The sequence below is a fragment of the Brachyhypopomus gauderio genome, chromosome 4 (genome assembly GCF_052324685.1).
Source record: "Brachyhypopomus gauderio isolate BG-103 chromosome 4, BGAUD_0.2, whole genome shotgun sequence".
NCBI lineage: Eukaryota > Metazoa > Chordata > Actinopteri > Gymnotiformes > Hypopomidae > Brachyhypopomus > Brachyhypopomus gauderio.
The window spans coordinates 4,650,965-4,673,676 of NC_135214.1; the positions used below are offsets into that span (position 1 = coordinate 4,650,965).

The 22,712-nt window shown below is 41.1% G+C and overlaps 2 protein-coding genes across 4 annotated transcripts in view; one reads left to right on the forward strand and one right to left on the reverse strand.

Annotated features, from left to right (window-relative positions):
* itgbl1 (integrin, beta-like 1) overlaps positions 1–1,920 on the reverse strand; it is a 37,695-nt gene extending 35,775 nt beyond the window's left edge. The window contains exon 1 of the mRNA XM_077001682.1: positions 1,598–1,920. Within this exon, the coding sequence (XP_076857797.1) occupies positions 1,598–1,689 (92 nt within the window). The 5' untranslated portion in view covers positions 1,690–1,920. The remainder of the gene's footprint in view (positions 1–1,597) is intronic.
* A 2,843-nt stretch (positions 1,921–4,763) lies between these two features.
* nalcn (sodium leak channel, non-selective) overlaps positions 4,764–22,712 on the forward strand; it is a 107,369-nt gene continuing 89,420 nt past the window's right edge. Inside the window, exons 1-8 of one of the 3 annotated variants that reach the window (XM_077001693.1) lie at positions 4,764–4,985; positions 7,442–7,541; positions 7,713–7,770; positions 8,291–8,431; positions 8,601–8,783; positions 12,611–12,694; positions 12,790–12,929; positions 13,420–13,548. In XM_077001693.1, coding sequence (XP_076857808.1) covers positions 8,324–8,431; positions 8,601–8,783; positions 12,611–12,694; positions 12,790–12,929; positions 13,420–13,548 — 644 coding nt within the window. In that variant the 5' untranslated portion in view covers positions 4,764–4,985; positions 7,442–7,541; positions 7,713–7,770; positions 8,291–8,323. The remainder of the gene's footprint in view (positions 4,986–7,441; positions 7,542–7,712; positions 7,771–8,290; positions 8,432–8,600; positions 8,784–12,610; positions 12,695–12,789; positions 12,930–13,419; positions 13,549–22,712) is intronic. The other 2 variants (XM_077001691.1, XM_077001692.1) reach the window with 2 other exon arrangements.

Genomic DNA, 22,712 nt, shown 5'->3' on the forward strand with positions numbered 1-22,712 from the left:
TGATGAGAACCAGACTCTGTAATCGTGATTATAAATCACATTTAGATCCTGAAGTTGGTTTTGGTTGGAGACTTCCAGATAATAATCCGTTCTTTAAATCCATAGGCACTTTTCTCAGCCTGTAAGTTGAAAAAATTGGCCTATGTTGCTGGCCTTTGATTAAATGCTAACATTTTGAGTTGACATTATCTACTACCACTGGTCCTTTTTTAATTAAGTAAAACAACATTAAAGAAGCAATTAAGTGCCCAACTCAAGTATACTTTTAATTAACAGGTTAGGACAGATTAAACGTGCAGTTTCTTCAAACTTTCACGAAATTGTGAAAGTGTAATTATCAATTCATATCACAGTAAATGACAGGAAGTTATACTCTATTCATAACAATGAACTATAAGTAGTATAACTGTAGTTTGTGAAGACCACATGTAAAACAGATTCCATGTCTGAGGGAATGAACAAATATTGAATATTAGTTTGAAAGTGTTGATCCTCTGCAGTGTGTCAGCCACTTTTGTAATGGGTTAACCTAAAGACACCAGTCATTGGTCCCAGATTCTCCCCAAGCCCAAGAGTCTGAATCTGATCAGTCCAATCAAAACAAACAACAGGCAAGATTACATTGTTTATCATTTCTCCATACAAAGGTGCCTCTGAAAAATGAGTTTGGAAAACTTTCTGACATGACAATCTAACTTTTATTTCCTATCAGTTGGCCATTGTGATAATACTGAGAAATATTTAGAATATGACATTACGAAACATTAGCCAGTAAAACACGAATTCACAGCATGTAATGGAATATATGTTATTTTGTGACACTTGATTAAGACTTAAGATTACCTATTCCAACCTATTCTCACAAACTCTCAAGTAAGATTTCACATTGGCTTAAAGGAACGGTGAAGTTACAGCCAGAGTGCACCTGTTATGAATAAACATCGGGACATAATTCACTCTCCGCCTGTTCCCTCCCCTCTTGCCGCATATTTGTCCTGCACACTCATCTAAGTGCACCAGGTTAATAGTGCAAAACTCCCCTTCCCACACAGTTCATTTAGAAATGGTCCATTAGTTCCTCTGAGACAGAATAAAGCGTTAACATGTCAATGTTTCTGCCGCTAAACAGGTATGCTTATTCAGTCGGCAAGTAAGTTGCATGTACCATCTGTAGCAAGGCTGCAAAAATGGAAATTGTGGAATTTTGCCAAACCACAAAGGAGAGGTTTAGAAAGGTTCAAAAAGTCCCAGTCCTTTCTGTGCTGCATCTGACCATATAATGAGGACTAAATGTGCAACCTTTATGCTTTTTAACACTATAGTGTGAAAAAGCGTGAAGTAACAACCACAACAAAACACATTTCAAGCATCTGCAAAGTTTAAAACAAAGCACAATTAAAAAGGCAATAGTACCGCAGAATAAGGTACAGTCTGTATGGATTAGGGTACAGGATTAGGGTACAGGATTAGGGTACAGGATGCCTTAAAGTTCACGACTCCAGAAAATGTTTTCCAGCTACCACAGCAGAACCTCGCTTCTCAGCAGAACTCAGAAGAAAAGTCACGCTGATGAGGAAAACAAAGGAACTTTACTCACCTCAGTGAATGCTGAAAGCTCCCCTCCATGGCTGTGAGCAATATCAGAAGCAGAGAAACTAACACAGAGTGAACCACAGCCCCTGCGTTCATGTTGAGGTCCTTCACGAGCAAAACCTAAAGTGAAACGCTTTAAGGAATGTCCACTGCCCAAAACAGACGGAGAGCGGGCTAGCCAGAACCGGTCAAGCTCTTCGCAGGCCAACAGCACTCTCCATGCGAACACACTTTCACAGCTTCTGACTCTCGCTACAGGCGTAAGAGTTGGACCAAGAGGTAATGTACTCAAAAGCAAAAAAGTGGGCGCTGTTGAAAGATGTAATTTGAAACTGTTTATACTCGTGATTTAGCAATGTACTTCCCCCCTGTCTTTTTACGTGGTTTTTTTCTTCAAATCTCTACTGTGTGAGAAACTGTTATGGGATTTTGTTATTGGGCTGTTATGGCATTATTGAAACAGACAGAGAGGTTGATGGGACTGAGTACATACGTCATATTATAATTAGTCAACAATTTTGTGTTGCTATGGAAGGATTATTTATCAAAAGAAGCAACACAGACACATATAGTTCTCTCTCTCTCTCTCTCTCTCTCTCTCTCACACACACACACACACACACACACACACACACACACACACACACAAAGTATGAAGAAAGTCATAAAACTAACCAATTCCAAAAATCCTTTAGTGTTACATACAGACAACAGTCTTGCCTCATTAATATTTGTGACCTTAAAATTTGCATGCATTTGTCCGCATTCTATATTAAAATGGACTTGCACGGATGAACCTTCAACAGTTCTGCAGGTGTTGTGTAAGTCAAAGCAATGGCAATATCACCAACGGCCATAGACCTTAGACAATATTGAGAAGACTTTGCTCAGCATTTGACACTGAAAAAAGTGGCAGTTCCAACTTTATTGGCATGACAAGTCCTACCACAACCTGTAAGCAACTAGTTAGCCACACTGCTAGCTAGCTAGTATACATAACATTAGCTACTAGCAAGCGCTAGCCAATAAGGTAATAGCTAGTTTAGTTACATGGAGGTTCATTTAATTTTGCAACCTGTCTCATTCAAAGAAAGCAACCATGAAGGTGAAACAAGACGCATTGAAGAAGCAGGGTCAGGACGGGACGGGAGCCTGGCCGGACGGGGAGAACAGGACAGGAGATGTAACAGCATCCTGGACAACATCCTCAACAGGACAAACAGACACAGGAAAAAAAAAAACGTGCATGTGGACAGACGCAGGCAGACACAGGCTCCGGCAGGGTAACAACGACTGCTACAAGAATAGAAACCATAACAAGGACCAACACAAAACCAGGAAAGGGTTACAGGAAAAACATGGAGGCAGCGGAGAAGGCCGATGGGGTGGATACAGGAGGCTTAAACACATGGAGGGTGACTACAGGAGCAGGTTTGAAGACCAATGGGGTGGTCACAGGAGCTCCTGTGGTGAGATGGCTGGTCCAACAGATCTGGAGGTGCAGCTGGTGGAACCATAATGGGTGGAGGGTGTGCCCCTTGCAGCTGGTGGAACCATAATGGGTGGAGGGAGTGCCTCTTGCAGCTGGTGGAACCATAATGGGTGGAGGGAGTGCATCTTGCAGCTGGTGGAACCATAATGGGTGGAGGGAGTGCATCTTGCAGATGCGGCACAGCTTAGGCAAAACAGGCAGCGCCTTCTGGTCAGCAGGAAACAAGAGACTTGGCAGCGTCTTCCATACCAGGAAAAAAGGTGGCAAGGTTTCTGCAGCTGCAGGGGCAAGGCAAAAAACACCAATGGTGGCCAGATCCATGGCCAGCTGGTCCAGTGAGATGGAATTGCCACCAATTGGATGGAATCTCCGCCACTGGAGGAAAAAAGCCCAGAAACAGAACCAGGAACCCCTGCCAGGTTCACAAATATGTTTCTGCCCTCTCCCTAGCCATTCCATAATGTGTGTCCATGATTAAATATTTACATTCTTGTGCCATTGGGTGCTCTCTAAAAAATTGCTGTCACAGAAGGGAAAACTCCAGGTGTACCTGGGCTCCTGTTGTATAAAGTCCAGTGGGGGAATCTCGCCTGGGTTCCTGGGAACATCCACAGGACACCCTTGTTTCTGCAGCGACAGGGAATTTAACCTCTCTGGCTTGGTGGCATTGGGACTGAGCTAACTCATGCGGGATTAACGAAGTAGCCAGAGTTCCAGTGCCATGGAACAACCGTAGATGGAACCATCACTCACTCGCATAACGGAGGAAGGATGCAAACGCTAAGATGAGCAACGTTTAATGATGATGGTTGACGGAGTACCATGACATAGCTGCTGCATAAAACCAGCCAATCAGTGCATAGGTCATTAATTATTCATGAGACCATCACAAGAAAAGCCCTATGAACGAATGAATAAATAAATAAATAGCTAGACTCATTCTAGTAAATCATAGAGTTAGAAATGGGTATTTAAAACTGCACCTGGGGGATTTTTAACCCCAACCAATATCACTTCCCTTCTATCTAGACATTAGAGAATAATTTAAAAATACTGAATAAGAGCATTTCTGAAATGTCCCCTGGAGAGCAATATTGCTGGTTCCAAGTTTACTACCCCTGTATGAAGACGCAAGTAAGCAAAGTGAAACAAATATATATATATATATATATATATATATATATATCTCTCTCTTTCTCTCTCTCTCGCACTTTCTTGCATGCACGCACACCCCCCCCCCACACACACAAAATGAAAAAAGCCTATTGTATAGTTGCATATATACATACCCAATAAGAATACAATACATTTAAAACGCTTCCATCACGTGAGCCGTTCTTCATTTCAATGCAAAGATTATAGACTAATATATGATCATCAAATCCTCTTGTGAAAAACAGACAAGCTTAAAGACTAAAATACCGATGTTTTGCTATTAAAAATACAATAGTACAAATTTATCACTGACGCAGGATGTTTACATATTTAGTTTCATGTTCATGAGATAAATCATGATAGAAACGACGTGTAAATCCAATAGCATTATCTATGCAGCATGCAAAAGCTTTTTTTAGGTAATAGCATATTGCTTTAAAACATCATACACAAATATGCGTAGCCTAATATCACGTGACAGCATGTTTGACCCATTCCAAAACGCACACTAAAGCTTACGCAATAATTATTTTAAAATATAGCCCCAAAATGGCATTTAAAATGTAGGTTATCCTATATTGCAGAGTGCACTGAACGCTTTTCCTCCTAGGCCTTCGCGTGCGCTGTTGCTGAGGGCGCGCGCGTCCTCGCGCTGCAGTTCCTCCGCTGCTGATGTAGCGCGAGCTGAAGCGCTTCAATACGCGAGACATGGACCCCGCTGCACACTGACGAGCACCGACGATACGTGAGTGATTCGACATTATCAGCTGTCGCACGAATTTGGGTTACTGCTTACCAAAAATAAATAAAAACGATGTGTTGGTGGGTTTGATTCCGTTTGCATGTCTACCAGGAAGTAACAGTGGCTACACAGCCTCGGCCTCCTTTAAAAAAAACATCGTCGTTGAGATAGAATTAAATACGTTCGTGTAATGCTTGTATCGCGTCTCTGTACTGTGTATTGCGATTGCCAAATTCGAAGTGGGCACATGTTGTTTTTTAGAAATATATTGTCATGGTTTATACCCGATACGATTCCTGCGCAAGCCCGTGGCAGCCTGCGCTCACGTTACCATAGTAACCGTGCAGAAGCAGGTGTTGGGTGCAGAGGGAGGATGTTCCCCCTCCACACACGTTATCTCGTGTTGGGTGTTGGGCATGTTAGGCGGGATATAGAATGATATAGATATAGATCATTAAGCTGTTGAACTCTGATCTCCCCTTCACTCTGCAACACTGATGGCGCCATAGCCTGAATTAGAGGTTTCTCTGTGAAGTGTCGTGCTCTGGTTTACTGCCAGCTACGTTTGGTGTTTAATAACAGCCTCGTTTTCATTTTGCCTTTCCTTACTGGTTTGATGTGAGTAGCTAGAAGCTTCCTTCTATAGGCCGTCCAAATAGGCAGAACATTCGTCTTGGTTTGCAACACTTATCACTTGAATCACATATCATTTAGAGTTCTCCAGATGTGATCCTTACAGCCAACTCTGTGAGGCCGCATGCCTTTTTTGTTCCTGAAATGTCCAGTTCTAAACGTACTGTTACTGCGCCTGGATATGATCTGTTACATAATTTTCAGAGCTGCTGTCTGATATCAGATGTGTGACCTTGACAAATGAGTAGAATACACCGGTACTGTGGTCTGAATATAAACACTAATAAAACATGGTCAGGCGTAAGGTGCTTAGGATACAGATGATCTTAAGAATACTTACGTATAAATTGGATAGTGACTTAATTAGATGTTGCATGTTAAATTAAGTTATTTATATGTTTGTTGGTATTTGTTGAGTTTTGGCTGGGTTATATAATAATAGGCTGGGTTATGTATTAATACAATGTTGCCTTAACACCTTTGTCTTGATTGGAATTTGTTTTCCCCTATTTGATTAAGCATTATTATTTTTTTAATGTATTATTGGTTGTGGCTTGTTTAACATGCAAGGCACTGCATACTTAAAACAAGTTCGTTTGGGAAACCAGTGGAGGCCCACAACCATTAATGTGCACAGTGATTGCATCCTGTCCTGGTGAAAAGGTCCTTTCTCAAGAAGTGATACTAATTGCAGATCTCTGCAGCTCACTCCCACATTATTGCACTCACACCCTATCATTTTATTTTCACTCATCCTCAAATCTCTACCAACATATGGTAAGTGTAGCAATTAAGGCCTATTTTGCAGATTGCTTTAGACTATATAGAGTTTTTTGCAAGTAGGTTGTTGATGGGAAGGTGATCTAAAATTAAAAACAGACTGGGATCATTTTTATAGATATTTCTCAAACCTGTAATTCTGTTTAGTTTATTGCATTTTGTTTGACTTTGTTTGACCTCCGAGGTCTAAGGACATTTTCTCTGTTTTTTTTTTATATGTTCTTAAATGTGTCTCTAACCTTACTTACCTCGCTTATAGCATGATGGCAATATATTTAATCAAAGTCTTCACAGCAATCTCAGCTCTCATCCAAATATGGTTCCATGTGATCTAGAGTACAGCTTAAATAAATAATATGGTCCTAAAGCACTTTTAGAATTATTTTCATAGGACCTATGAAAGCATGCTTTTACTTATGAATGTACAAATCACATGTACAGCAGGCATATTTTAAACCTCTGTTCATTGGTTCATAACTCCTATTATGGACTACATTTAAAGGCAGACTACAGATTCAGCAAATATTTGTACCTTGTTTCTACAAAGTCTTATCGTAGAGATATTAACAAAAACATAAAGAAACCTAGATCCGGACACGCCCTTCCATCCACGGAGTCTAGATGGTGAAAAAACAGCATGTATTGGTAACATCTGATCATTCTTCAAGTGTATGCAGTGTGTCTAACTCTCACAATGATTTTTAGACTTGCTCCAACTGTTGACCGTTCTGAATGGAATAAGGTGTTTACATTTTTCACTTTTGACAATGGTATATGGTATATTCTTGTGTATTTCACATAAAACAGCATAAACTAATGGGCATGTAAGGATTAACATACATGTCGGTTGAACATAGTAATTGAAGCCTGTTAACCACACAAAGTTAACATTTTATACAGTATGGTTTTAACGCTTGTGTGCTCAGTCATAAAGTCTCACATTTGCTCTTATGACATTTAATATGTAACGTCTGTACTACTAAAATTGGAGATTTTTCAGTAAACGAAGATGTGTTTCCTTTGTTGTTACACTCTGTTTCCTGTAGCTGAGTAGGAGGGCTCTCAGCTCTACTGGCAAACTATCTTTCATACTGGTTTCCGCCCCTCTGTATCCTGGGGATGAACGCACCAATGAGAAGCTTGACCGTGAGTCACATGGTCCGGCAATCCCATCTGTCCAGAACACCTCACTGAATGTTGCATATATGCCTTGTCTGATGTGGTGGACATTATTTGTGGATATAATCATATAATCATAGTGTACACGTTGGTACACCATATATACCATGTTGACTAACTGTTGTGTGTTATTTACAGGGTATGCCTGATCGCATGTTATGTGCAGTGCTGGAGCAATTTCAGCTTTAATTGGTTGGTATGTGCGCTTCGTTTCAGTTAGTGTGTGATCTCCATGTATGGTGTTGTCGACTGTGAGAATGGCCCTTATTCCGTGCTGTATGCAACATTAGTATTGACTGGCTGTAGGTGTGATCATACAGGTGAAGATCACGCGTGATCTTGGCAGCAGGTAAGGCGGTGTTGTGTGAACGGTCTTCTGTGTTTTCCGTACGCTTCGTCCACGGTGGACATGCCAAATACACGGTGCTGTGTAGTTCTGAGTCATGTTCCTGTGTTGTAACGCGAGGCTGCAATGGAAGAAGTATCTTCACATTTTGAATTTTTCCGTCTTCTGTGTCTGTTTGCATGTCACTGTAGCCATACTTGCATCAGACACCTTCCATGGAAATCCGAGATCAGTTGTTGTAATTCTGTGGCTAAGATCAGACTACTGTACAGTGGTGTTAGAGCTCTCAGCTACAATTTCACAATAAACACCTTTTATAGGCACTTTTCTAGAATAGTGCACATCTACGTCCCCTTGGTCTGTCTTTCAGATTCACTCCCTGTATAGCACAGCTAGCCCCAGCATGCTGAAGAGGAAGCAGAGCTCGCGTGTGGAGGCGCAGCCCATGACCGACTTCGGACCCGACGAAACGCTCACCGACAGCGCCGACATCCTCTGGATCAACAAACCCGTGAGTGACTGAGTCAGGCAGGCGAGGCCGCTCTGCATGTTTGGCGTTTGCAACCCCAGCGGCGGTAGCACCAAAACGGACTTTTGCCTGCACGGTGGCCGCCAGGGCTGGCGTCGGTCCGTAGTGTCGAAGGGTGTGATTGTGAAGCTGCTCTCTCTGTGTTCCCCAGTGGGTGCACTCTCTGCTGAGAGCCTGTGCCATAATCAGTGTCATCTCGGTGTGCATGAACACACCCAAGACGTTCCAGCACTACCCTCCCCTGCGCTACGTCACCTTCACCCTGGACACACTGCTCATGTTCCTCTACACGGCTGAGATGATCGCCAAGATGCATATTAGGGGCATCGTGAAGGTAACCCCCCTTGACATCTCCAGGTCCAGGATGCTGGCTGTTGCGTTTTTGCCTTTCGGCTTTACTAAGATGTGCGGCTGTTAGCGAAAATAAAAGAGGACCTTATTCCTCACTGTAAAATCGTGGAGACCACTGACAGACCGGCTGGAATAGAGTGCTTTATTGTGCTTCAATCAGAACATTCAACTGAGCACTTCATTGAGCACTATGGCATCCTCACAAGAACACAAAATGAACACGTTGTGCAATAACAATACTCTCTGTACCTTAATCATTTTTACTCTTTATATATTTCCTGTAGCAAAAATGTTTTATGGATGTGACATATGACCGCGTGTTTTTGTCTAAAGAGAACAAATGAAAACCTATTTAACATTTTCTTTGGTGATAATCTGTCACTTAAGTGTTATTCAAAATTCAGATGGATGAATAGCTATAAAGAAGTAAATCCCTTCTGGATCAGCCAAGCGAGTATTGAAGCCACAGGATTCAGTCGTAGGTGTTCATATTGCTGGAGAACTTTTGACTCTTTGTCTTTTTGTACTCCCTTAGTTTGTGAGAGTGCAGTGGGTTAGGTGTTAATTAGAGGTCTGATTTCATAGCCCAGAGGTAGGAACATTGCATAACCTTTTGTTTTGTACGTAGTGTCTTGGCTGAATCACTGTGGGATACCGAGTGATTCTTTTTTTGGTCTTCTTGCTGATGTACATTTTCTTCAGTCATGTTAAATGGCATTTTTAACAGTTTGCATGAGTTACATGCATGTTTGGGTAGTCTGTGGTTTATTTGCCTAGATGTTCCTGCTTGATGTTTTTGTTTAAGATAATTGGTATGTTCTTTTAACAGAAACTGTCAGAATAGCTCAGATTAAGTGCTTGGGTGAAAGTGAAAAAATACAGTTTTGTGACATATTATGACCTGTGTGTAATATATTCACAATGTGTTGTAGTTCACAATTGTGTGTAATATAGTTTCACTTAGCATACAGAGGGTATTAGTACTATTCAAAGGTTATCATTAAAATGAAAGAGGAATTGAAAACTAGGGTTGTCCCGATCCGATATTTGGATCGGATCGGCCGCCGATATTAGTAAAAAATGCGTATCGGTATCGGATCGGCAGACACGAGAAAATGCCGATCCAGACTCCCGATCCAGTTTTTTTAAGTCCGATCCCGGTTTTCCTGCGCACCCATTTAGATAATCCATTCCAGTTTTTGCTAGTGAGAGTAAAATCCGGTCCGCATTTTCCAGCACACCTTCAGCACACGAGCGTAGTTTCTGCCCCAATTTAGCTCCGTGGCATCTCGGACCGCCGTGTAAATTTGAAGTTATCGGTCAGTTGTGTGGGATTATTTTACCTTAAAGGATGACAAAGACGAAGAGGTAGAGTGCAACATATGCCACAGTAAAGTCAAGCGTTGTGGTAAAGCTGTAAGAACTTTTAATACCACCAATCTAATCAAGCATTTAGCGAAATACCACCATAAACGAGTTTCTAATGAAAACCGAAGACAAAAAGAAAGGTCCTACACAACTAACACTGGCAGAAACGTTTGAATTGAAGGGAGTGTATAGATGGGGATGGAGCAGCAAAGTGTGGAGTAGATGGCATTTTGCTTTTAATTAGTTTACGATATGTGCACGGATTTTTTTAAAGCTTTGGTTTACACTTGTTCAAGAGCACTGATGGATGTTAATGTTAATAATAGACTATTTTCCACTCAGGTTGTGTGTTTTTTTTTAAATATAATTTACAATATTATTTGCACTTGTGGCTTTTTAATCCTTGGTTTACTGATGCTATTTCTGTTTGTTATTTAATATTTTGTCTATTTTGAGTTTATTAATTGCTAAATAAACAGGTCAGTTTCTCCTTACCAACCATTGTGTATTATTCAAACACACCTAATTCAGCTGGCTACTTGTTATCAAGAGTAAAACGCTTTTCAACATGAGTTTGACAACAAAGTAAGTTGGCTAAATAACTTTAAACTTTAATACATGCTTGGATAGGCCGGTATCGGTATCGGCCGATATCGGTATCGGATCGGAAGTGCAAATAAATATCGGTATCGGATCGGAAGTTCAAAAAGCTGGATCGGGACATCCCTATTGAAAACTGACATACTGTTTCATCGTGATTAGCATAGCTTCAATCTTTCCATATAATATAGAGTATTCACACTATCCAAATTTAGTTTGGGCACCAGTTCAGTTCAGCGCTGTGGTGGAGATCTGTGTTTTCAAAGGCCTGCTTGGCAGGGTCTCCACGGGCCGAACGCTCAAGGCACTGAGATGTTTGCTTTTCCATCAGAAAGAAAGCAGTGAAGCGTGACCGCAGGCAAACTCTTAAGCAAACGGACCTGTACATATCGCCTTGATGATGTCATCATCCTGGTCCCACACTGCTTGGATCTCTGTGTTGAGAACGTATAGAATCATTTTCACAGCTAATCTACTTATAAAGTACCTGGATGAAATAAAATGACATGACAGAACCGTAACTGCATGATTTTTAGGCTTGGTCCAAATATTTTTGAAATACCACAAGTGCACATGTATCAAAATATTCATTGCTTCTTTTGTGAATTATGAATTCAGATGCCATGTGATGGTGCATGTAGTACTTGTACTAAATAAATCACAGACATATAGAAGTAGGGTTAGATTTAATTACCTTGTTCCATTTTTTCTGAGTCCTGTGTAGGGCTGACCTGTGTAGGTGTTATTCATGAGTTTGCTTCAATAACTACAGAGTAGTTATAACAATAGAGTATTTCCAAATACAGAATAGTCAGTGTTATCGTTAAATGTAGAACCATAATGCAGTGTATTATTGATTTTTATTATAACTGTTTCGTTTGTGTGCTGAAGTAATTGTAATGTGACTTCAACACTTTGACATGCCATGTGGAGGCTCGGAACATGCCCCAGGGTGGACATGTGTAGGGGGTGAATGTGTCCCAGGGTGGACATGTGTAGGGGGGTGAATGTGCCCCAGGGTGGACATGTGTAGGGGGTGAATGTGTCCCAGGGTGGACATGTGTAGGGGGTGAATGTGTCCCAGGGTGGACATGTGTAGGGGGTGAATGTGTCCCAGGGTGGACATGTGTAGGGGGTGAATGTGTCCCAGGGTGGACATGTGTAGGGGGGTGAATGTGCCCCAGGGTGGACATGTGTAGGGGGTGAATGTGTCCCAGGGTGGACATGTGTAGGGGGTGAATGTGTCCCAGGGTGGACATGTGTAGGGGGTGAATGTGTCCCAGGGTGGACATGTGTAGGGGGTGAATGTGTCCCAGGGTGGACATGTGTAGGGGGTGAATGTGTCCCAGGGTGGACATGTGTAGGGGGTGAATGTGTCCCAGGGTGGACATGTGTAGGGGGTGAATGGTCCCAGGGTGGACATGTGTAGGGGGGTGAATGTGCCCCAGGGTGGACATGTGTAGGGGGTGAATGTGTCCCAGGGTGGACATGTGTAGGGGGTGAATGTGTCCCAGGGTGGACATGTGTAGGGGGGTGAATGTGCCCCAGGGTGGACATGTGTAGGGGGTGAATGGTCCCAGGGTGGACATGTGTAGGGGGTGAATGTGTCCCAGGGTGGACATGTGTAGGGGGTGAATGTGTCCCAGGGTGGACATGTGTAGGGGGTGAATGTGTCCCAGGGTGGACATGTGTAGGGGGTGAATGTGTCCCAGGGTGGACATGTGTAGAGTCTGTTGCTGACTCTTCTCCTCCCAGCTGCCCTGGCGTTTCATTAACCCTGCTGCCCCTCACCTGTGGACCCTCGTTCAAATCTTCTTCTCGTCCCTTTGTCTCTATGTCCAGGGAGATAACTCCTACGTTAAAGACCGCTGGTGTATGTTTGATGGCTTCATGGTGGTCTTCCTCTGGGTCTCCCTTGTTCTCCAGGTACTAGAATCAAAAGTGCTGTCAAATGACATGTCCTTAGTGATAAAAAAGCAAGCAGTTTGATGATTCATGCATCTTACTCCCTGACTTTGTAGGTGTTTGAAATAGCGAAGATTGTGGACCAGATGTCACCATGGAGAATGCTGCGTATACCGAGGGCCCTCATAATGATTCGAGCCTTTCGAATCTATTTCAGATTTGAACTGCCACGCACTCGGATAACCAACATCCTCAAGTATGTCAAATCTGTGAAAACCAGCAAGAGTAAAACATGACTTATTTAAAGATTAATGCTTACATTATTACCATGTGTAATCATTCCTAGGTACTGCAGAAGTATAATCGGCAGAAAGCGTAGGCCATATGCTAAAGTTCCTTTATCGTTTAAAAAATGAAGATCAAGCAAGTAACTTAAAAAGAAAGACCTGCAAACAGAGACTGCATCACTCTCATTTCCCCTGATTTCTTAAGTGCAAGACTGCTTCTTGCAGGAGCTTTTCTGTCTGCAGGTCCCTCTTAGCACCCTTTACCTTACTAGGAACGAAAACATAGATTAAACAGTCTACTGGCAGAAAGATGCAGGTGTTTCTAATTTTAATTACTCACTAGTTCACGTGGACCATCTCTCTTCGTTGAACATAGCCAGACCACCTCTTCACCAGCCCTGCCAGTAATAATGTAATCACTATAATTACATAAAATGCTGTCATCTTCTTCCTCTATAGGCGATCTGGAGAGCAGATCTGGAGTGTGTCCATATTTTTGCTTTTCTTTCTGCTTCTGTATGGAATTCTGGGGGTTCAGATGTTCGGCACCTTCAATCACCACTGTGTCACCAATGATACGCAGAAAGAGTGAGTAATCAAACATATTATTCATAGCTGTCGTGTCTGATTTGATCATTTGTTTGACTACTTTTTCTTAAATTCTAAATTATGTTTTTGATCTTCATGACAATTGCTCGTAAAAAGCTTGACATTTCATTGTTGTTGATGTTCCTTGTTCCTTGAAGCAAGGGTGACGACAGACCCTACGCCGCCCACACACATCAGTCCTCATAAACCCAAACTCCGTCAGCAGCTGTCAGGAATATGTTTCCATGCTTTCGTCCGATGTGACCGATTCCGAAACACTTGGGTTCCTAGAGCTGCAGCGTGTAGCGCTTGATACGCAATCAAGAAGATTGCGTTTTTTGTTTTGCATTTCCTGCATATATTTGCAGATGAGGATGGGTTTTAAGGTGGAGTCGTTCCTGTGCGGAGCGTGAACGTGTCATTGTTCATGCACTGCAGTACGATGCACATCTGCTTTTATTTTAAACCACACAGCGTTTTAATATTCAAATGTATTTGAATGTATTTGAATAATATTCAAATAAATGGCGTGTCAGAGCTCTGAAACAAAGAGTCCTAGCCATCAGCATTGCAGCAAAGGAGTGCCGTGCAACTCTAATCATAATAATTAGCACTTCCTACATTGTCTGGGCTTTGTACAAGCACTCATCTCTCTCCCAACTTTGTGGTCTCATTCTGTCTGTCACCATGATTGACAACTTCTCTATTGGCCCTTGGGAAAAACCCACAGTTACTGTGGTCTGGATTTAGGCCACTAGAAGAAACATTTTACATTGCTTTTTCATTGATTGCTTTTAACGAGGGCTGGCTGGAGGTTAAAGACACAGTCCACCATGCATATGGAGTTAGATCGTTCCTGGGTCAGGTGGGGCAGCGTTGCTCTTTAGCTCTTATGGCATTAGACTTCAGAAGTGTTCTGTATCTAATCTACCCAGAGTGCCATGTTCTTGGCACAGTGTTTCACAGGCTTGATGGAAGTGGTAGGTGAAATACAAATGAGAGCCGCAGAATACAAGAATAAATTTTTTATATTTTTTTTAATGGAAATGAATTTCAGATTTGATGGCAAAATCTTATTTATTATCTCCTCCTTGCCAGTTACATACTGGAAAGTATTTTATTGTAGAGATCTTTTTGAATGCCTGTTCTGTTCTCTGCTTTTCTCTAACGTTCTAACTGATAATCTTTGCCATTTAAAATACATTGATGGTACATTACAAACTTTATTGTTTAAAAACGAAAAAAAAAAAATCTAAACATTTTAATATGATGATCATCAGTTGATCATCAGCTTGAACAGTGTTGTTGGCAATACTGAGCATTTAAGTGGTCTTCTTTCGTTTGTATGGTGACAGGGCTGTCATGGGCTAACCTCTGTGTTAACATTCAGTGAGGTGATCTATCACAGCCTAATTAGAGAATAAATTACCCCCCCCCCCCCCCCCCCTCATTTCAGATCTTTTAATAAACAATTTTAAAGAATGTCTGGCTAGCCAATTTAAAAGCATTAATTTTCATTAGCGATATCAAGTGGCTCAAGAAGTAACACCTGTGGCCCAGATAGGGATCTGTGTGCCTACTGCCACTAATTTACTTATTGAGCAAGGACGCCCTACCAAGAACATGGTCTCATTTTCTGAGCAGCCACACATTTCTAAAAACAAAGAAAGAATAAAAAATAATACTAGTCAAAAAAGACAAAATAACATTTTTGAATAATTAATGTTAACTATATGCTGCTTAGAACAGGCATTTCACCTGCTGTGTGACCGAGTTCCATGTGCATGAGCCAGGAGATATACATTATATACATTATATAATGCTAATCAAGATATATAATATGAATGAAGACATACAATACTAATCAAGGAGGCCTGATTAAAACATTCTTGCTGTGGAATGAGAGTAAATGTTAAATCTCTAAGGACAGTTCTGTTTATGTGAATCTGCACAGTTATCAGTCACGTGATAAAGCTTCTCTATATGTTCTTCACGTGATACAGCTACTCTATATGTTCTTCATGTGAACCAACTGTTCTATATGCTCTTCATGTGATACAGCTGCTCTATGTTCTTCACGTGAAATAGCTGTTCTATATGTTCTTTGTGTGATACAGCTGCTCTATATGTTCTTTGTGTGATACAGCTGCTCTATATGTTCTTCACGTGATACAGCTGCTCTATATGTTCTTCATGTATTACAGCTGTTCTACATGTTCTTCATGTGATACAGCTGTTCTATATGTTCTTTGTGTGATACAGCTGCTCTATATGTTCTTCACGTGATACAGCTGCTCTATATGTTCTTCACGTATTACAGCTGTTCTACATGTTCTTCACGTGATACAGCTGCTCTATATGTTCTTCACGTGATACAGCTGCTCTATATGTTCTTTACGTGATACAGCTGTTCTATATGTTCTTCATGTGATACAGCTGTTCTATATGTTCTTTACGTGATACAGCTGTTCTACATGTTCTTCATGTGATACAGCTGTTCTATATGTTCTTCACATGATACAGCTGTTCTATATGTTCTTCATGTGATACAGCTGCTCTATATGTTCTTCACGTGATACAGCTGTTCTATATGTTCTTCACGTGATACAGCTGTTCTATATGTTCTTCACGTGATACAGCTGCTCTATATGTTCTTCATGTGATACAGCTGTTCTATATGTTTTGCACATGATACAGCTGCTCTATATGTTCTTCACGTGATACAGCTGTTCTATATGTTTTGCACATGATACAGCTGTTCTATATGTTCTTCACGTGATACAGCTGTTCTATATGTTCTTCACGTGATACAGCTGCTCTATATGTTCTTCACGTGATACAGCTGTTCTATATGTTCTTCACGTGATACAGCTGCTCTATATGTTCTTTACGTGATACAGCTGCTCTATATGTTCTTCACGTGATACAGCTGTTCTATATGTTCTTCACGTATTACAGCTGCTCTATATGTTCTTCACGTGATACAGCTGTTCTATATGTTCTTCACGTGATACAGCTGCTCTATATGTTCTTTACGTGATACAGCTGTTCTATATGTTCTTCACGTATTACAGCTGCTCTATATGTTCTTCACGTGATACAGCTGTTCTATATGTTCTTCACGTGATACAGCTGCTCTATATGTTCTTTACGTGATACAGCTGTTCTATATGTTCTTTACGTGATACAGCTGCTCTATATGTTCTTTACGTGATACAGCTGTTCTATATGTTCTTTACGTGATACAGCTGCTCTATATGTTCTTCACGTGATACAGCTGTTCTATATGTTCTTTACGTGATACAGCTGTTCTACATGTTCTTCACGTGATACAGCTGCTCTATATGTTCTTTACGTGATACAGCTGCTCTATATGTTCTTCACGTGATACAGCTGCTCTATATGTTCTTTACGTGATACAGCTGCTCTATATGTTCTTCACGTGATACAGCTGTTCTATATGTTTTGCACATGATACAGCTGTTCTATATGTTCTTCACGTGATACAGCTGTTCTATATGTTTTTCACATGATACAGCTGCTCTATATGTTCTTCACGTGATACAGCTGTTCTATATGTTCTTCACGTGATACAGCTGCTCTATATGTTCTTTACGTGATACAGCTGTTCTATATGTTCTTTACGTGATACAGCTGCTCTATATGTTCTTCACGTGATACAGCTGTTCTATATGTTCTTCATGTGATACAGCTGTTCTACATGTTTTTCACATGATACAGCTGTTCTATATGTTCTTTACGTGATACAGCTGTTCTACATGTTCTTCACGTGATACAGCTGCTCTATATGTTCTTTACGTGATACAGCTGCTCTATATGTTCTTCACGTGATACAGCTGCTCTATATGTTCTTCACGTGATACAGCTGCTCTATATGTTCTTCACGTGATACAGCTGTTCTATGTTTTGCACATGATACAGCTGTTCTATATGTTCTTCACGTGATACAGCTGTTCTATGTTTTTCACATGATACAGCTGCTCTATATGTTCTTCACGTGATACAGCTGTTCTACATGTTCTTCACGTGATACAGCTGTTCTACATGTTCTTCACGTGATACAGCTGTTCTATATGTTCTTCACGTGATACAGCTGCTCTATGTGTTCTTCCTGTACTTCAGTAAAGGAGAAAATATGAAGCTGTTTTCTACAATAAAGGCTCGTTCGCATAAAGCAAAGAAAGCAAAGCAAATTTGAAATTTTTAACAAAGAAAATTTGCAGGTTAAGGCCAGCCATATAAATGCTATAAAACACCAATCAATCAATCAATCAAATTTTATTTATATAGCGCTTTTTACAACAGTTGTTGTCACAAAGCAGCTTTACAAGTGCCGAGTCCTAGCCCCCAGTGAGCAAGCCAAAGGCGACAGTGGCAAGGAAAAACTCCCTAGTTTTTGCATGAGGAAGAAACCTTGAGAGGAACCAAGACTCAGGGGGGGAACCCATCCTCCTCTGGCCGACACCGGTCACCATGACAACAACAACAATATAGACAGAATGTAGACAGAATGTAAAAGATGCAATAATGTCAATTTAGACCGAAAAATATGTAATAATGTCCATCATGGTGTAGGCATCCGGTTAGGCAGGAGGTGGCCGGCCAGGATGGATCACTTGTCTCTCCTCATCTCATTATTCCTCAAGCAGGCGGGCAGCCATGTGGAGAAATGAAACAGGGAAAATTAGCTCTGTATGAGGACATATACAGGACAGGTAAAATTATAAACATTTCTGGAGTGTGGCAGCAACTCCGGCACTAAGTTAAATTATTACAGCCTAGCTAAAAAAAGGCAGAACCAGAAGGTAACATAGGCTTGGGGGCATTCTGAGACAATGGCATCCATCCACTGCACTGTCAACAAACTTGAGTGACCACGAGCAGTGACAGGATGACAGCACCAGTACCCCAGTCTACCATAAAACCCTTCGTCTATGAACCCCTGGATCTGTACCTTTATCTAAGGGGGATATTAATTATCAAACGCTAGACTAAATAAGTGGGTTTTCAACCTAGATTTAAAGATTGTGACTGTGTCAGAGTCCCGGACACATTTAGGAAGATTATTCCAAAGCTGGGGGGCCTTATAAGAAAAGGCTCTTCCCCCTGCTGTTACCTTGTTAATTTGTGGAACTAATAACAGACCAGCACCCTGTGATCTTAGTTGACGTGGGGGTTCATAGTAGGAAATAAGTTCCTGGAGGTATTCAGGAGCAAGCCCGTGTAGTGCTTTATATGCTAATAATAGAATTTTAAAATCAATACGAAATTTAACTGGGAGCCAATGCAGGGCTGATAGGACTGGTCTAATATGCTGAAATTTTCTAGTTCTGGTCAGAACTCTAGCTGCGGCATTTTGAACTACTTGAAGTTTATTTAGATTCCTATTTGAACATCCTGACAGTAGTGAATTGCAGTAGTCTAGTCTAGAGCTAACAAATGCGTGCACCAATTTTTCTGCATCATCCTGTGATAATGCATTTCTTAATTTGGCAATGTTGCGGAGATGTAGAAAAGCTATCCTAGTAGTATTATCTATATATTTATCAAATGATAGGTCGGAGTCGAGTATGACGCCTAGGTTTTTGGCTACTGTGCCAGGTGTAATGGGATAGTCTGCAAGATTAAGCATTAAATTTGGAATTTTCTGTCTTGCGGCCTTAGGGCCCACAAGGAGAACTTCTGTTTTGTCCTCATTTAATTGTAGGAAGTTTAGAGACATCCAGCATTTAATATCTCTTACACAGGCCTCAATTTTTCCTAAACTGAGTTTGTCATCGGGTTTGGCTGATATGTAAAGTTGAGTGTCATCCGCATAGCAGTGAAAATTGACACCATGTTTGTTTATAACTGTGCCCAATGGTAGCATATATAATGTAAATAATAGTGGTCCTAAGATGGAGCCTTGCGGGACCCCATATTTAACCATTGTACGTTTGGATGAAATATTATTGAGCTCTACAAACTGATAGCGATTTGTTAAGTAAGACTGAAACCATGAAAGGGCTGTGCCTGAGACTCCAACCCAGCGTTCTAACCTTTCTAGCAAGATCCTATGATCAATTGTGTCGAAAGCTGCACTAAGATCAAGGAGCACTAACAGTGATACATAGCCTTGATCTGATGCAAGGAGGAGATCATTTGTTACTTTAACTAATGCTGTTTCAGTACTGTGATGGGGCCTAAAACCAGATTGGAACTTTTCAAATGTGTTATTCCTATGCAGATATAGGCATAATTGCTGGGCAACAGCTTTTTCTATGATCTTAGATATAAATGATGTGTTTGAAATGGGTCTATAATTAGATAGCAAGACTACGGGTTTGCAAGTACTGAGGATGCTGAATGTCTCTTACACACTGTATTTGTGTAATCTAAAGAACATAAAAAATGTTTCCTAAGTAAGGATTTTTCCTGTTATCAAATGTATTCATCACCAACCTCATGAATTCAGAATGCGCTTCTCATACAAACATTCGCTCAACAAGATGTACAGCCAGTTCACAAATTCAGCTGTAATCATCTATTGATCCAAATGTGTGAATGAAAACACATGCACTTTCAAGGATTTCACTGACTTCCAAACCTCAGAGTGACTTCTGCTACTAGCTTTTAAAGTGCTGAAGTAATTGTTCAGGCCTGCAGAGCTGCTGGGATCCATGAAGGTTTATGAGTTGAAGAAGGAGTCCATCTACCCACTGCTTAGCCTTTTTCCTCCTTTGAATTATGTTTAGCTTATTCAGGAGTAAAGTGGGGTCGACCTGTTTTTACCATGACATTTCTATAAGAAGAATAAGGAGTGTACTTATTAAGATCCAATAGAAAAAGTCAATTATTCAAACTCAAGTTCCAAGTCACTTATTAAAATACACGCACTAGGTCACATAGATGCAGATTGCGAAGAAAAGCTTGCTTCTTGACATTTCTGAAATAAACTTTGAGGCAGACATTTTATTTTTGGTACCCTAATCAGCCCCGTCGTCAGGGGGGGACAACCGGGTCTGTTGTCCCGGGCCCCAAGGACAGGGGGGCCCATCAAAGAGCCCAACAATTTATTATTTTTATTTAAAGTCTATAATTTTAAATATAATCTTGAAATCTTTCATTAATATAAAATTCTGTACTCAAAATAAGCTCAATGGCTAAAATATACCGGGTATATGTTTTTACTAGGGGTGGGACGCGATTAAAAAAATTAATCGAATTAATCGGAAGCTTTGTAATTAATTAATCGAAATTAATCGCATTTTAATCGCATTTCAGTATTTAACATGAGAAATATTAATTTAAGTTTGAATGATGAATGAATCAGTGAACATAATCATAAACTTCAACATCTTGTTTATTTTTCCACCAGTCTACTACGAAGACCAATATATGTGTAGTGTGCAGAAAACAGTTCAGAACATTGGAAATTCTGACCAAAAATGTTGTTTAATTTAGGGAGTTTTGCTCAGGATATTGGAAGAATTGAAGTAAATCAGAAGATGTTTTTTAATACCATTTTAGATGGTAGACTTTCTTTAATTTCCCAGGCCTCTGCCATAGGCATCTTCATAGTGCCTAGAAGTGGTCTTCTGCATGCTCAAAGCAAATGACTGGATCTTCATCATCTATAGATTCATCATCTATAATATGAGCTGTCACACCAAGATCATTCTTGTTGCTAACAGAGGTCCAGTGATCCCCAGTCAGAGCCACATTTGTGGCACTCTTCACAATAACCTGTTTTAATTCTTTCCTCATCATACAGCTGCTGGATTTTCTTCGACATTGTCTTTCTGGGGTGAGTTTCCCAAAACGTTCTTAGTGCCAAGTACTTCGTCACCTCGTTCTTACGTACGAGGTTAAGAAGTACTTGGCGCTAAGAACGTTTTGGGAAACTCACCCCTGGACGGTAGTTCGTAACTTGCATCAGTTGACGCAATTCGCAGCGCTTCTTGTAAGCATTTATCTTCGACCACAGAGAGCGGACAACACAAATAATGTGACGCATCATGTATAAACGCGTGCGGAGTCGCGCGCTACGGCCATTCGCGAAAGTTTAATCCAGTCTTAATGGTCCAATGAAGGTCATTTAAAAACCAGGACGTTTCCTCACAGGATGTGAATTACGGACGTTTGGTCACCCTATCGTACTAGGAATACATTTAGCAGCTAAGTTATCATTACTGACCTGCGCGTTAAGCTGGGCGTACACTGTGCGATTTTTGGCCCATTTTCAGCCGATTTTTCACTCGTTTCGGCTCAATCACGTGTCGTGCATCGTATAGTTTACACAGGTAAACGAGGAACGATTCACACCTCACGACCAACTCCCGATCAGAAATCGCAGCGTCGCAAGAACATCAAACATGTTTGAAATTCAAATCGCTCCTCGTGAGAGTATCGCACTGTTGAAGCAGCTCCACGAGCCGACTCTCCCTGCGATTTAGTCGTACAGTTTGAGCTGGAGCTGAGTACACGATTTAAAATATCGCACAGTCTACGCCAGGGGTGCCCACAGTTTTCAGCTTGCGAGCTACTTATAAGATGACCAAGTCAGAAAGATCTACCGGGGTGGCGGCGAACGTAATTTGTTGAGCGGGGGGGGGGGTGGCGAACATAATTTGTTGAGTGGACTGCAGAGATTGGCTACCGTGAATGTCAATCAAAATACAACCGTCAGTGCAGATGTGCGATTCATCTACTACTATTTTATGTGACGCGATCTACGCACATTCCTTCGCGATCGACCGACACTTCCGATCGACACTTCCGATCGACGTAATGAGCACCCCTGGTCTACGCCCAGCTTTAGCCGCAACATGTTTTGCGTTGAGGTGGTAACGAAGGGTGGAAGTGCTCCTGTGATAAGCGAACTCCTTCCTACATAAAGTATAAATAACACTATTTTTGTTTGTACTTCCATCTGAAAGTTTCTTATATTTAAATTTCCCATCCACCAGCGTAGCCTCTTCAGTCATCTCCATCATGATCATCTTATTGTGTGTCCATAATCTGTATGCCCGGAACTCGCGCACTGAGAAACATTCCACGGTGCAAAAGTGTCTCGTCCGTTAAATGCGTTAAAATGCGTTAATTTTTTTAGTGCGTTAATTTTCCTGTAATTAATTAATCGAAATTAACGCGTTAAAGTCCCA